The 16,334-nt window shown below is 35.4% G+C and overlaps 1 protein-coding gene across 1 annotated transcript in view; it reads right to left on the bottom strand.

Moving 5' to 3' along the window:
• The window catches only part of Psmd14 (proteasome (prosome, macropain) 26S subunit, non-ATPase, 14), an 88,683-nt gene that overhangs the window by 32,261 nt on the left and 40,088 nt on the right, over positions 1 to 16,334 (bottom strand). Inside the window, exons 4-7 of the mRNA NM_021526.2 lie at positions 7,409 to 7,480; positions 7,022 to 7,141; positions 4,209 to 4,279; positions 3,117 to 3,267 (exon numbers count right to left, since the gene is read on the bottom strand). Coding sequence (NP_067501.2) covers positions 3,117 to 3,267; positions 4,209 to 4,279; positions 7,022 to 7,141; positions 7,409 to 7,480 — 414 coding nt within the window. The remainder of the gene's footprint in view (positions 1 to 3,116; positions 3,268 to 4,208; positions 4,280 to 7,021; positions 7,142 to 7,408; positions 7,481 to 16,334) is intronic.

Here is a 16,334-nt window from a genome sequence, read left to right as displayed (position 1 = left end):
TACAGTAGTTTTCAGATGTTGCACAACGTAACCCCATATGAAAAAGAAGTGTAGCAGTGTTATAGGTTGGATCAACTTGAAAAGCTACTGTGCTGGAGCGAGTCCTGATACAAGGTGACTACATGGCAAATTAGGCAAGAAGTTACCACTGTGCCATTTGAAGTTCTGAGTATAAAATATTTAGGTATGTGTACCTCACAAATAAACTGAAAACTAAAGCAGAATCTTGAAACTGTCATTAAATAGTTGAAATTAAGAGCTCACTGGTAATCTCTATGAGTTTACTCTCCATAATTTAAATGGCAAAGAGTTTTCACTTCTATCATTTAAAAGTATTTGTGCTATATAATTCAGCACATAATATGGATTCTTTACCATACATATTATATTATTATGGTGTTGGTGCTAGGGATGTCACCAACGTCCAAGGAAATAAGTCTATCTAACATTTTAAAGTCAATATAACTCCTACCACATGAAAAAAATTCACATGTAACACCTACTTTAAATAATATGAACTACTGTTTAAAATTAGAGAAAAACTGAAGTCCTCTCCCCTGACTTAGGCTACAGGAAACTGAAGAGAGTGATAGCCTTGTCACATGAACTTAAAAGGCTGTGCAATGACCTCTAGTGCTTACATCCCAATCCTGAGTTACTCTGGTTATAAAAGACCTATAAAATATAGTATTCAAGAGCAAATAAAAAACCTTAAGTGCTGTATAATTTTATAGAGTTGGATTTCTGTTCATTTTTACCAGTAATAATAATAATAGCAACAGTAACAGTAGTGGTGCCTATCTCTAGGATTAAGTCCAAATAGTTACTACTTTAATACCTGGTTATTACTCAGTTTATAACATACTCAAGTCACCCTAAATGAAAACTGAGCCTACTGGAAATGAATTAAGATGACGAAGAAAGAATCCATTCTTATCTAAATTGTTAAAAAAAAACATAGGTAATATTGGAATTTATAAAAAAAAAATCATATAGGAAAGAGGTTTTGGAAGTATGACAGAGTTTCAACTTTAGTTATTTACATATAGACTGTCATTTTAACTCTTGATCTAATCACAGATTTATTAAATATTTTGACAGTTTTGATAAATCACATACCAGCAAGGAAAAGTACCATGGAATTCTTTATTTTTATAAATTATATTGTTGCATTTCATGATTTAAATAAAATATCTCACGGATTTATTAGCATTTAGTTGATTTGTAGCGTCAAAAACTCTTGACAATTAAAAAGTAATAAATTACAACCAAACTCGGATGCCATACAGATGGACTATATACTGACAAAGACGTGTTCATACAGTACAGGTAACATAACTGTATGAATTTGAGTATAACAGGCAGTAGGGATCACTGACTGTATATAATTACATTTTAAAAATTCAATGATATTTTATGACTTAATAAAGCTAAGTAATAATACATATGATTTTATAAAGTAATTTTACATATTTTTTTAAATTACAAAATAGTCAAGTCCTTTGCTATGAATATAGTTTCAAATATCATTTTCATATGAATTACAACTAATAAAAACTAATGGGAATTCGATATTACACAATACTTTAATGCAAGTTTAGAAGCTAAAATTGCTCTCTAGAATTATACTTCAGAGATAAGCCATAAATAATGCTTGCAAATTACTGTGGTGGGAGCTTCACAAGTTTTAATTCTTTATTTCTAGGACAATAATTATTATTAAATTATGTTACTGAAAAGATACCTTAAACATCAGAAAATTACATTGTACTTTAAATCTGGTAAGCAATGAGGACTTTCAACTTCATCTGTATAAGTAACAATTTACTTAGTAAAATAAAGGGTGAATAAATTGAAACACAGGGATCCAGAAAGCATTCAAGTTTCCTTAAATTGCCTAGCATATCAGTTGATACTATTATTGTTTGGGGGGACAGTTCTGCCTTTGAAAAGCTACATTACATCTCACAGGATCAAGCTTTAAATAAGACCTCAATTTTTATACATCATAATAATATGGTATCAGAAAACATTCCATTTCAAATTTGTACCACAAAGCATCTGTGTTTTAACAATCTCACTTAGTTTGCTTCAGCTGCTGCATAGATATAAATGTAATCCACACCACTATAAACTCCAGGTCTGAGAGATATCAAGCTAATATTTATTTCTAAGTGCTTTTAAAATTATTTATAAAACCTGCATAAAAAGGATTCCGTGAGTGTATTGTGATTGTACTTTAACAATTATTCTGCACTACAATGGAAGTACATGCTCAAACAAGACACCTCAGCAGTATTTTAAAGCAGTAACCACCTAGCCAATTTCTCTATGTTCTGTAGTTTTTCTAATCCACTCTCCCTGTGGTTGAGCAAAATCGAATTGCCTCTCACATTTGCAGACAGCTCTGTGAAGGTGATAATAGAGCTGCACCCTGCTGTCATGAGGCAGGAAATAGGAAAATGGCATATGGGGCTAGAAAGAAAGAAATAAAAAAGGGGGAAAGAAAAAACGAAAAAACGAACAAAAAGAGAGAGAGAGAACTAAACAAGAACAAAAGAGATTTCAACAAAGGACAATATAACCCAATGTGCTCTGCAAGCTAACCTCTTTTCAGAGTCAGTCAGCATTTTTAATCATTCTTCTGGGTCCTCACTCCAAATACATGAATGGTTGATTACCAAGTCTTTGGGACAAGTTTTCATTGTCTAAAATATTTAGAATATCCAGAATATATCCTGCATAATGTCTGAAAAACAAAGCCCTTTAAAAATAACATTTTAAAGATATATTTATTAGATATTAGTAGAATGTATGAAGCTTTCAGTATGATTTAACATTCAAATTTATGAAAATTTTAAACATTAAGGATAAACATTCATTCATGATTGTAAATTAAAAGTAAAACCCCTACGTAATTTTTTAAAATTGCTAATACTATGACAAACATTTAAGGCCTTGAATAATTTCAATAAAAAGCATTCCTCTGTGTGTGTGTATGTGTGTGCATGTGTGTGTGTGTGTGTTTAATTAAGAACACTTTCAAATAAAGATTTTTATTACATGCATGTGTATAAAATGGCAGTAGACGGCAATGAAGTTAGAACTGACTCTACCTTTCCTTTTACACTCTGAATGGGATCCACAACCACTGCCACAGCTCTCTCCGACAAGGCTTCAAAGCTCTGCTGAGTGTTGATATCCACACCAGAAAGCCAACAGCCAAAGCCAGGGTGACTGTGATACCAACCAACAACCATCTCGGGCCTGAAACAAAGGGCACTCAGACTCAGAACACAGCAATGCATGATGAGAGGAGAGAAACAACACACTAACAGGGTATAAATTAAGAAAAGATGAAAGCACACAGGTGTGAAAAAGCACCATTAGAAACTCTGAAACCGGACACCATATTCTCCAGCAAACATGGAAATGAGTAAGTGTGACAAAGGAGGGCTATCATTAAGACACGCACATTAGCAGTGGTAGATAAGGCTTTCAGTTTTTCACCTTGTTACCACACTTTCTCAGAGCCAGTTTTTACCCTTTCAGCATTCAAGTAAATATCTACTCTTTAACTCCTTAGCTCTGGGAGCTGGGTTTTCCAGGCACCGAGCACATTTTTTAACAATGGACACCAGGATCAACTGTTGTGAAAGGATTAAATATCAATTAAACCAGCAGTAGAACTAGGAACTCAGTCAAAAACCAATTTGCACTGCTCTGCTCAGCTGCTGAGCCTTTTGCTAACATTAATTTTGAAGTTTTTTCCACAGTAGAAGAATCTGAGCAAGAGAATGACAACTATTGGGAGACTTAGCTTGAAGGAGAAAAAAAACCACTTGGATTACTGTCTTTAAAACTCATGTCTACACACATTTATTCACAACAACATTCGGCTGCACTTCTCAAATACACAGAAAATAACAGGTGTGTTGTTTACAAGTGAAGAGAACATAATTCTAGATGTTAAACAGAGAAACAGAATAGCCCAAGCCTATGACATGACAGCTGAGACTCTTAATACAAGGCCGTTTTCTGATTGGTGGACTTCAATTCAGGCTGTCAAGGGGCATCACACAGGCAGATCAACCATATTGACTCCTCCCCTAGTAATGATGTTTATAAATACTATTAACTTTAAGGTTCATTTCCAAACAACAACAACAACAACAACAACAACAACAACAACAACAACAAAAACCCACCTTCCTGTTTGTTTCAGCATATCCAACATTTTGGCTTGGAACACTGGATCAACTGCTTCAACACTGACACCCTATATTAGAAAAAAGAAAACTTTTTTCCTCTGAGTAAAATAAGAAAAGAAGAAACATACTGTAAAAAACAAAAAACAAAACAAAACAACAAAAAACCCTACCCCAACTGTGTATTATAATTTCATAGCTTTTTCTACATGTTATTTAATAGCTACTCAAATCACTGATTTCTAAAACCTGCCAAGTACTAAAGTGCTGTTAGCAAATGATTGAGACATCACTCAGGGTGTTACAAGTTCATGGTTGTTGCTCATATTTATAAGAAGTACCAAATAACTGACAAACTGTGATTTTTTTCTCAGTTATGCCTACCTATGGCAAGCATATCTCCTAATATCATTCTCTAACAGGATGAGAACTACAACTATTTATTGTACAATAATATTTTTCAATAATAGAAATAATTTGAAGAATAATCATATATTGCCTCATAAAACAGCAATCACAAAAACTCACTACCAGACCCAGACTACATAATCAAACTTCTTAAATATTGCATTAATTAATTTAATAAAAATATGACTACATGCAGAATAAGAAGGATTTATGTTAATAAAGTGTTAATATGAAGGATGACCTATTACAGGTCAGTGTCATCTATGTCTTACTAAGGCTTTCTTCCAACATCAGAAGCCTAAGTCTAATCTAGCTAAGAAGCAGTTTAACATAAATATTTCCTTCCCGCCATAGCAAATAGCACCATAATGAATTCCAAAGAAGGCATCCTTGGAAAATAAGATGTGCTCTGTTGCAAGCCTAAGAATATCTTTTGGGGGTTTTGTTTTCAATAAAGAGAAGGTGACGAGAGAAAAGGAAGAGGACTGGAGGAGGGGTAGGGTGCAGGGAGAAAGTAGAGGGGGTGACTATGCAGACGTATTCTTTACAGAAGAGCCTCTTGACTCGAGCCAGAAGAAATACTTTCTGATTCTACTACACAGAGTGAATATAAGAATCAAAATAGCCTATCTCACATCTTCAAGCAAGCATTTACATGGAGGCCTAGTGATAATGTATTATCTTCATTTTCTACATAGGGACTACCTATAACAGAAATAAGTTAATTTTTATGTATTTATATATTCTGATAGAAAAAGAAGATACAACAGCAGACTAAGATTAAAATCTAAATCTAAATTTGTGGTTAACATAGCATATCCATATGAACAAAAAGTATAATGGATATTCAGAAAGACAAAACAATTCCAAATCAATTTACGAAAGCAAAACAAAAACTTACTTACCTCATCTAGAAGTATTGTAGATTTTCATATTGTTTTGTATTATTTGCAGATATGTTGCATACTATAGCAGCTGCTCTGCAGAAAACACTTGTTTCATGTGTGTGTTATGTATGTATATATACATACATGTAGATATATATGTGTATATATCTACGTGTGTGTGTGTGTGTATGCACACACACACACATACACATATGTATATACACACAATGGCATCACTTAACTGTTTATAATTTGCTCTTTAGTATGTACCTTATCAAAGCAAGGTCATAGTCAGGGCCTTTAAAAAGAGCAAGCAGCAGTGGAGTACAGGCACCTTTAAGCCTCACTAGCCTTAATAAGAATACTGACTGGTACAGAAAAGGACAAAAAACATCAGAAAAACACAAAAAATGCACAAGTGAGAATGGTACATATCATGTTTTTAAAAGTAAGTAGAATTAATGCTGACAATTTTTGGTTTGAGTTGGTGTTTCAATGTGGGGTCAAATGGCTTCACAATGAGTATTCAAGACGAGGAAGACCTTGAATTCCTCACCTCCTTTTTCCACCGCTCAAGTGCTATGATTTAAGGCATAAGCTACCGTACTGGCTTTTTATAATGTTTTTCACATTTTCTTTAAATCCAGCAGGGTACCACAGCACACACCTTTAATCCCAGCATCCCAATATAGAGAGAGGCAGGAAGATCTCTGTCTGATAGAGGGCAGCCTACTCTACATATAAATTCCAGGCCAGCAAGGGCTCTAAGTTAGACCCTTATCTCACAAACAAACAACAACCACAAAAAAATATCCAAACAGGACTGGAGAGATGGCTCAATGGTTAAGATCACCAACTGTTCTTCCAGAGGTCCTGAGTTCAATTCCCAGCAACCACATGGTGGCTTACAACCACTGTAAGGAAATCTGATGCCCTCTTCTGGTATGTCTGAAGACAAGGACAGTGTACCAATATACATAAAATAAATCATTTTTAAAAATCCAAAAAGAAAGTATAAATGCCCTACTTTTTATAAAAATCTACTGGCATAAATAAAAGATAAAACAAAGTTGCCACTACAGGTAGTAGTAGACTGGTTTCAAAAGTCTACATTTTAATACTTAACAACTGAATGTCATTCACTACCGTATACAACACACAGACTTCAAAACTACAGAAACTTACAGTAGGACTAATTCACATGTATTCAAATTTTATACAGCTTCTAAAAACGTTCCTCAAATGTTCAGAGTAATTAATGTAACACCCTACGTTTATAGCAACTAATTTTTAAATCCAGTAATTTAGTACTACCATCATTCAGTTTATAAAAGTTCATGGTGCATTTAAAGGACTAATGATTTAATTCAACACAAGATAAAGTCTGTATTACTAATCTTATGATTGCTGCTTCCTAAAGCAAAGAAAAAAACATAAAAAGATGAAAAATATTTTGAATTTAAAAAAAGAAAGAAAAAAAGAAAAAGATATGCAACAGCCAACATAAGTAATACTCACAGTTCCTGACTGTGGCATAGCAAACACATCAATCACTCTGACGGTGTAATCATCAACAAATTCACCAAGCATTAGACCCATAACTTCCATAGGCACTCCAGCACGACCATGTTTTAACATCTGTAAAGAGGGAGATGTATGGACACAAAGCACATTTATTTTAAATCTTGACACACACACACACACACACACACACACACACACACACACCCATGCCGCCACATAACCTATTTTGCTTCTGTGGAAATTAAAGCCTATTTTATAGACATACCCTAAGCAATACTTAGTTAATCCTTATGCCTGAGGGAACTAAGGTGACAAAAATACCAAAGTAAAAAAGCAAATGCAAAGGAAGCTCTGGGGCAAGTGACTCCACCCCTTCCTTACCTTTAGCAAGGCCAAGGAAGAGATATAAACTTGTTCTGCTGTGTCCACGGCAGGAGCATCTGTAGGTGGGCCCTAGAAACAAGTCCATCAATTACTATAGTACACAGAATAGTGGAGTCAAAATTAAACTTACATATAAAATAAACTTGATTATTATGAAAGCTTCAGTAAAAACATCAATTTCTATCCAATTACAATATAAATAATCATGAAATATTTACAAATATCAAGCATGAAAGCAACAGTTAAAACTCAATATCCTGACAACTTTTCAAATGGCATAAAATTTACTTCCACAGTGTTCATCTACCTTGGCTACAAAATAATTACTGCCAATTACTATAACATTAGTTATCATTATTCCACAATACAATATACTCTGAATGCCACCTCTACTGGCCTAGTGTGATAAAATGAAGAATCAACAAACACAGCAGATCCTCAGAGCTGTTTCAGCTTTAACTCCAGACGGCGTGCAGATTAGGGAATGGATCACTCTGCAGACTCATAGATACAGTGGGAGGGAAGGTGAACGAAGACTTCTAATCCCTAGGTGAGAGAACTGTGAACAACATACTCTCTGCACTTGCCTAATGAAGTTGTTGCCTTCCCCACACACAACAAATTTAGCACAACCACCTCAGGTGTGAACAAACTAGATAAGGTCGGTAGGCATGAAAAATACTTCCAGTGACTGACCACTGCCTTTAATGCTATTACAGATTAAATGAGTCAACTAAGTTTCTTCCTAAAAGATGCTGTTTATTAATAAAAGAAACAAATCTCTACTGAGTGTCACAGTGAGCTGCACAGGGCAACTTGTGGTCCTTACCCTCTAGGCAGTCTCACCCAGCACCAGTAAGTACAATTTCATGCCAAGCACTACACATCACTTCATTTTTTTTTCTTTCTTTAATACTAGCAGTCTAATCTAGTCTATCATATATTTTATCCCAACCACAGTTTCCCCTCCCTCCTCTTCTCCCAGTCCTTCCCTGCACCTACATCCACTCCTCCCATTTCCCTTCAGAAAAGAGCAGGCCTCTCAGGGATATCAACCAGAGATAGCATGACTAGGCATAAGCCCTTATATGAAGGCTGGACAAGGCAGCCTAGGAGGAAGAAAAGGATTTCAACAGCAGGCAAAAGAGTCAGAGACAGCCTCTGTTCCCACTGTTTGGAGTCCCACAAGAACACCAAGCTACACAACCATAACATAGATGCAGAGAGTAGAGGTCAGACCAATACAGACTCGGTGATGTCCCTTCAGTCTCTGTGAGCCCCTATGAGCCCTGCTTATTTGATTCTGTGGGCCGTGCTGTGGTGCACTTGACCCCTCTGGCTCCTACAACCCTAGCTAACCCTCCAGATTCCCGAGCTCTGCCCAATGTTTCCGACTGCTCTGACTGCTTTTATTTCTCTATACCATGTCAAATACGTTAAACATTCACTCTCTCTTGCCTTTATGCATTTACTTGTTGAAATTAAATAACTGCTTTACTCATACTACACTAACAATCTACAGGTATTTCTATTTATACACTAAATTTGTCACCTTTTGGAGCTGTTAAAAATCTTACAATAGTCATTGGAAGCATTAAAGCATAGCCAGTTCCCAGGTGCAAATACTTCTCTTATCACTGAATGTAGTTTCACTGTTTCTTTCAAATAAACTTTCAAAATGAAAACTTAGTGGTAAGCTCAAGTACTTTTTGATAAATCTATAGAAGATTTAATAATCTTTGTTCCCCTAGGTAAGAAATTTAGAAAGATTAAAAGATGGAGCTGGAAAGGTGGTTTGGTGGTTAAGAGCCCTGGCTGCTCTTTCAGAGAACCCAAGATGGAATTCCAGCACGCACATGAAGGCCCACAGCTGTTTGTAGCTCAAGTTCTGGGGGATGAAACATCCCCTTCCTTCTGAACTCCTGTGGTGTGCACACAGACATAAAGGCAAACTCCTATATATAAAACAAAAATAAATACATCTTTAATAAAAAGTTTAAAGAAAGATTAAGAAAAAATTGAGGATTACATCATGTTAGATATGATGATACATTTGTGGAAGTTAAACTTTAGCCTTAAGATGATAAACACCATATTCAAACTATTTCTTGGACACTGAACAACTTTAAAAACTGTGTGTCATCTGATAGCCTTTTTCAATTTTCCAGAAAATAATTATTTAAAAATAGACCATATTTTTACCTTAAATATATCTCTGATAGAATCCAGAAACTCTTTTCAATCATCAATGAAGAAAACCCTGCCTTTGTTGGGTGTAATTTATAATCAGTACTTAGCAAAGCACATAGCAAAAACTCAGTAATATTTGCTAGAAAAAAATATGAATAAAGAAGGCAATGAAAGCTAATAGAACTGAAAAGGAAAATGCCCAACAGTTATTTGTGAGAGGGAACAAGAACATGCAAATGGAAAGAGATCTTAGCTTTCCTTATAATCCATTTTCTCAGGGCTCAGAATCATACTACAGAAAGCCCTGCATTAGGAAAAACTAAGACCCTCACTCCTTCTTGGTATGACTGCTGTCTGCTCTCTCCTCTCTCTACCTCTCCTGACTCTGCTGCCCTCCCTTTCCCCCTCAAGTTCTTGCTAAGTGATCCAGGCTGGTTTCAAAGCCTTCAGCCTCCTTGATGGCTCAGGTGTGGACCACCTATTTTATCTCTTGATTGTGTGGGTGAGTCAGAGACTAAATGTCCTGGCCTGGGGTGCTGGCTAGAAGTAAAGAGGAGTGGGTAAGTTAAATTTACGGAGACAGAAAAAAGCAGAGGGTCGAAAAACTAGGATACATACCAAGGCCTTGAGAGCAGTGAGTATCTGGGCTACAGTATTTCTACACACTCACCTGTTCTGAATAAGACTAAAAGATGCAATAAAGAAGAGACCTCATTAAAGACCCTGCAAACTGAGTTCAGAGAGAAATGTAAAAACTTACAAACAGCTTAACAACAAAGATGACCTGCCTAGCCCTCAAGAGGGGAAAAACGTGGCATTATAGACAGTCTACAACTGGTGTCTTTTGGTAAATAGTTCTGTGGACCAACATATGGGTTCGTAATTCAATAATTTGTCTAAAAATTGAAGTAACAGGCAACATTTTAGAAAATCTTTCTATAAGTAGAATATGATTTTCTTTGTAATACAGCATTGGAGGAGACACAAGATTTAAAAGGTAAGACTTAAAGTTACACAATAAAAAATAAGGACAAAATAACATTATTGTAGGTTCCTAACAGTGACATAAAATACAACATTCTCTCTTACAAATGGAGAGGGATAGAGCTCATTGGTGATTGTTCCAAAAATAAAAATCTGAAAGATCTTTGAACTTTAAGTTAACTGGGCGGGGGAGGGGGGGGGGGGGAAGTAGACACAAGATTGCCAGTAAAGCAACGAGAGCCCAGGTGCAGAGGTGCACCTGATATAAAGTAAGAGGAAATAAAACTGTTGGCTGACAAATCAATGATAAACAACCTCCAAGTAAATTTAACATAGAAATCCATACATATGTAGTTTAAAAGTAATAAAGCAAACACTAAGAAAGCTAGTCGTCGTCAACAACAACAACAACAACAACAACAACATCGCCTTAACTGAATGATTGGGACCAGGCAGGTTTCACATTTCGGAGCATCTGCACTCTAAAACAGTTAAGCACCCACAATCCAAAAAATCCAAATGGCTACAAGCTGGAAACATTTTTGAAGGTTTGACCATTTTGACTTCAAAACATTTTGAATGTTGGGTCTGGGATGTACAATTTGGGTGTAAATGTTTCTGTAGAGGCCGCAGTGCTGCTACGCAGTGCAGAGGAACACTGCACACTGTTAGATCCTCTTACAGAGGATCTGAAATCAATTGAGTCTGTATTTACAGTTTGTGTTTTAGAACAAAAGTGACATTCGGCCATTCCTCTTTTCTGTTAAATTTATTAGGTTTTGATATGATTATGAAGAATTTATAAAATAATCTGGAATTACAAAGCTTTCCATTTTTATATCCTGCTGTATGTATACATTAATATTATTACCTAGCATTTAAAAGTCAAAGCATTCAGTATTAAAACATTTGACTCTAACGCATCTTCTAGAGCTAAGTGCTGTAACATTTTTAATCAGTGTATTGATAAATTCAGCTTCTTTCTATCTTGAACCTAACCAGACTGCTCTACTACTGTAGAGATTGCATTTCATTAGCTTTCCAAGTTGTCACCATAGAATTGAATATATTATATCTTCTTACCCTGCTTAAAAAAAAGAAAGCACTTCAAACTAAATTTGCTTCTCTATATCATGCTTATATGCATTAACCAGGAAGATTACAGAGTTACACTAAAAAAGAAAATCAAAGCATGGCAAAAACCTTTCTAATAACGAATGTCTATGTGATCAGGGTGCAGGGACACATATGACAGGCACAAAACAAACTGAATCAATAAAAATATACAATTAAAAATAATATAACAATTCTGAATATTAGAAAAGCAAAATACTCTGAAAATTTAATTGCCCCATTTATGTCAAAAAAGTCATTAAGTAAATAAATTTTAAAAATCACTAAGCCCTTAGCAGAAACACAGGCAAAGAACACAGAAGCTAATTATATAAAAAATACAAAATGATATAAATATGAAATGTCTCCAATCTCCCTAGCTGACCTTCTTTAATTAAAGAAATACCAATTAACACATTAAGACTTTTTTCCCCAACAAGACAAGTTTTACAGTGTCCACTTTTGGACAGGATAACAAAGAAGACACTGAGCAGCACTGGTAGCAATATGACCTGGCACAATCCATCCAAGGCAGCTCAGCAATGGATGGAGGGCAATAGTATTAGAGGTGCACAAACCCTATTTGTGACCTATTTTTTCACTCCTAGAAATTATTTGAGTAAATAAACAAAGAATGTTTGCAGTTATAACTGTCTTTAAATAATGCAAATAAACCCAAGAATTTAACCTACAATTAAAGAACACTGTTGAAAGCCTCATCTTCTGATTGCGCTTTAGTCATCTTCAACAGCAATAGCTCTACATTTAAAGTCAAGTATCTTAATCTGTTGCTATGGGGACAGGGTTTCTCTATGTACCTCAACCTGTCTTGGAACTCACTTCCAAGTCTACAGACTACACCTGACCTCATCACAGAGACACATCTGTCTCTGCCTCCCGAATGCTGGGGCTTAGAGGAGTGTGCCACATGCACAGTCATAGGGGATATTTTAATTTAGAATCTTGGAAGAAGCCTACATTAAAGGAAAAGAAAGGAAAGGAAAAGAAAAGGAAGTTTCGAGAAGAAAGGGAAGGAAAAGAAAAGAAGGAAGATAGGTCAGTCATAGGGAAAAGGGATAATACACATAAAACTACCATGCCTGTGAGAATCCATCCACAAAATAGCAAGTATATCAAATCATCACACATATGTATATCTGCAGACCAATTTTGTCAAAGATAGTTCAATGAAGCTGAGGTAACAAAACTGAAAGCTACAAGAGGGGTGTGGCCACTAAATGCACTAGCAGGAAGGCAGATTCTCCACACCTTTGATGGAAGGGGAAGCTCATCAGTCATCAGTCCATGAAACAAGCAGAGAGAATTAGTGTTTACTACTGCAAAGTATTTTAAAGCACTCAAGGATACATAGTTTTGGTCAGTTATGACTTTTAAGTAAGAGATTCCACTTTTAAAGAATTCCCTAGTCTCAAAACCTAGAGCTACACATGACAGAAATCATAATACCCATAAAATACTAAGAAAACTGTGAGGATGTTCAGAAAGGACCCAAGATACAATACAGCTCTTTAAATACCTGGGGGAAAAATACAGAATACAGGAGTTGGTTGGAGTGTGTTCTCAAAGTACAAACTCTGAATCAGTTATATTTCTATCATTTGGAAACTTGTGAGTAATATACATTTTTACTGAATCAACAGAAATCAGGGTTCTAAAAAGGTTCTCCAGCAACTCTGAGTCCTGATGAAACTTCAAGATCGTTGATTTCAGACTACATTAGAACTATAAGCCAATGGGAAAGTTATCCAAGCTTACAGACTGGGAAAAATCTTGTAATAGCCCAAGATACACAAGAAAGAAATTAAATAGATTCCCTGTAACTAGAGTTACTCAACAGACTGCTCAGGCTAGACATCTGAGAGCTGATTAGCTCAAACAACACAGTAAGTCCCAACTCCATCATCACATTATTTCCAAGTAAGCCAGTCCCAACTCAGTGCCTTCAGACACCAAAGTTAACATATTCTCTATAAGTTAATCTTTTCAACTTATTTTAATGTCTTAAGTCTCATACTACATTAATACCTAGGTAGAGTTTCTGCTGACTCAATTCAGTTCTTATACCCAACATAAAGCCAAGTTTATAAAAAGTTTTACTATACAGAATGGCTGAGATTTTAAAATATTTACTTTTGAAAAGGGAGCTGCAAAACATACTATCAGAAAGTTTATCCTGGTTGTGATGGCTAGTTTTTAATGTCAGCTTGGCACAGGTGAGAGTTAACTAGGAGAGTATAGTCTGGTCTACATAGGAAGTTCCAGGTCATCCAGGACTACAGACACCCTGTCAGGTCATCCAGGACTACAAACACCCTGTCTTATAGATAGATAGATAGATAGATAGATAGATAGATAGATAGATAGATAGATAGATAGATAGATAAATAAATAAATGGAAATACTTTATGGCCATTCCCCAGGCAAATAAAAATATTAACAGCTCTACTTCAAATATTAAGTAACTTAAATGTGTGTAATATATTTATTAAATAACTTACATGTATAATACATTTATTAAATGTATGTATTACACATCTACACATTTAAGTCAACAATCCCTGCATTCTGGGAGCAGAGGCAGGAGGAGAGAGATATAGTATGACCATGATTCAATGATTCAGTGAGGAAAAACACAAAACCAGAAATGGTCAGGATAATCATGTGTCAAGGTGTACCCCAGAGCAGCGGGTGGTTTTTATCCCTGACCCACAGAGACTTCATGACCCTTTAGCTCTTTCTGCCATCATGCCTCATTTTTCCCATCCTAAGACTATGTAATGGGAAAAAAAGTAAGTACAAACTAATACAAACTGCTTCTCCCCAAGTCAAACGTACAGTGTCAGGATAAAGCTACACTCAATTAAGACAGACAGTGATGGGAAAAGGGATCCGCTTCTTCAGTCGGCCAACTCTTCATGGGGGCTCTACTGACCTTAGGACAACTATTTTACCAGCATACTAACAATTTAAGGCACATTTTTTAAAAAAAGATTTATTTATTATTATATATAAGTACATTGTAGATGTCTTCAGACACACCAGAAGAGGGCGTCAGATCTTATTACAGATGGTTAGGAGCCACCATGTGGTTGCTGGATTTGAACTCAGGACCTTTGGAAGAGCAGTCAGTGCTCTTAACCACTGAGCCACCTCTCCAGCCCCAAGGCACATTTTAATAACTCAATATGATATAGGTTAATCAACAACACCTTCTACAAGAACTAAAAGCACTAGAATTTACTAAAGAGGTTCTAAGCAAGGAAAAAAAAAAAGTCCAGAACTAAAGAAAGCCAGTCTGTGTTTAATACAATAACACACACACACACACATCCAGCAGGCCCATAAAGTAAGGTGCAATGCTCCCATCTGAAAGTGAGAATCTGCCAGGCATGGCAGCATATACCTGTAATCTCAGAACTCAGGAAGCTGAGACAGGAGGACTGCTACATGTTTGAGGCCAACCTGGCTACACAGTGAGGACACAGCCAGCATGGAATATACTGAAGACCCTGTCTCAAACCAATCAAAAAGTATAAATTAGAATATGGTTTATAGTTATATAATCCTATAAATCCATGAATTTATTCAAGATTAGAAATAGAAAAATGCTTTTGTTACTAAATCAGTGGTACTCAATTCCTATTGGCCACTTTAAAATTACTTGAAGTTTGTTTGCTTGACTGTTTTAAAGTGAGGGCAGGGGATCTCTATCTGTAAGCTGGAGAAATATAAATCAACTACCTAAACAACTGTAAATAATGACCCACAGGCAACACAGCCAGCCCTTATTCAGTCATGAACATCTACCCAGCAGGGATTCTGTAAAACAATGCACTCCACAACAGCACAAAGCTTACCTATGCACAATGAACTAAACAGAAATGACCACACAGGTCTACAAACATTAAATAGGGCTAAATTAAATGATACATGAGTTTTCTGTTTTGTTTTCTCCTCATTTAGAAGGTTAAAAATCTGATCTAGCATAAAAAAGCTGTGACTTTTACTTGGGCAGCCCTTGTTGACTAAGTGCTAAAAAAAAAAAAAAAAAAAAAAGGCATTTGCCATCATGACAGCCTAAAAACCATCGCCTCACCGTGTTACCTACTCAGGCCTTTTAGCAACTTTGTTAACACTATTAGTTATATTACTCCACCTTTCTCTTAGTGTGAACTGGTATCAATTATTTAGCCAATTTTATTATGTTATTAAAATGCCTGCTGATTAATCATTGAACCAACGTGTCACATAAAAGAAATGAAAATAAATAGTATTGGTGAATTGTAACATTTTCCAAATATCTAAGAATGTAAATTTACTTTGGAAAATTACATGAAACCCTTCAAAATTGCAATTAATATTACAGACTTATTTTTTATTATAGCTGTTTAAGATGTATACTTGATCTTGAATTTAAGAATGATCACTAAAAGTATATTAAAATGTTTTTTTAAAAAGAGAAAAGAGACTTTATTAACAAATGGGTTTAATTTTTTTATTAACAAAATAAATTTAAAAGGCCTGAATAGGTACATTTAATATAAAACAAAAGCTAAGTATGCAGTATGCTAAACAGTTAACAGAAAATATTTTTAAAATTTATGGTACCTAATAC

Source organism: Mus musculus, chromosome 2 (genome assembly GCF_000001635.26).
Source record: "Mus musculus strain C57BL/6J chromosome 2, GRCm38.p6 C57BL/6J".
Classification (NCBI taxonomy): Eukaryota; Metazoa; Chordata; class Mammalia; order Rodentia; family Muridae; genus Mus; species Mus musculus.
The sequence above is the reverse complement of the archived record's forward strand: the minus strand, read 5'-3'. Positions and strand labels throughout refer to the sequence as shown.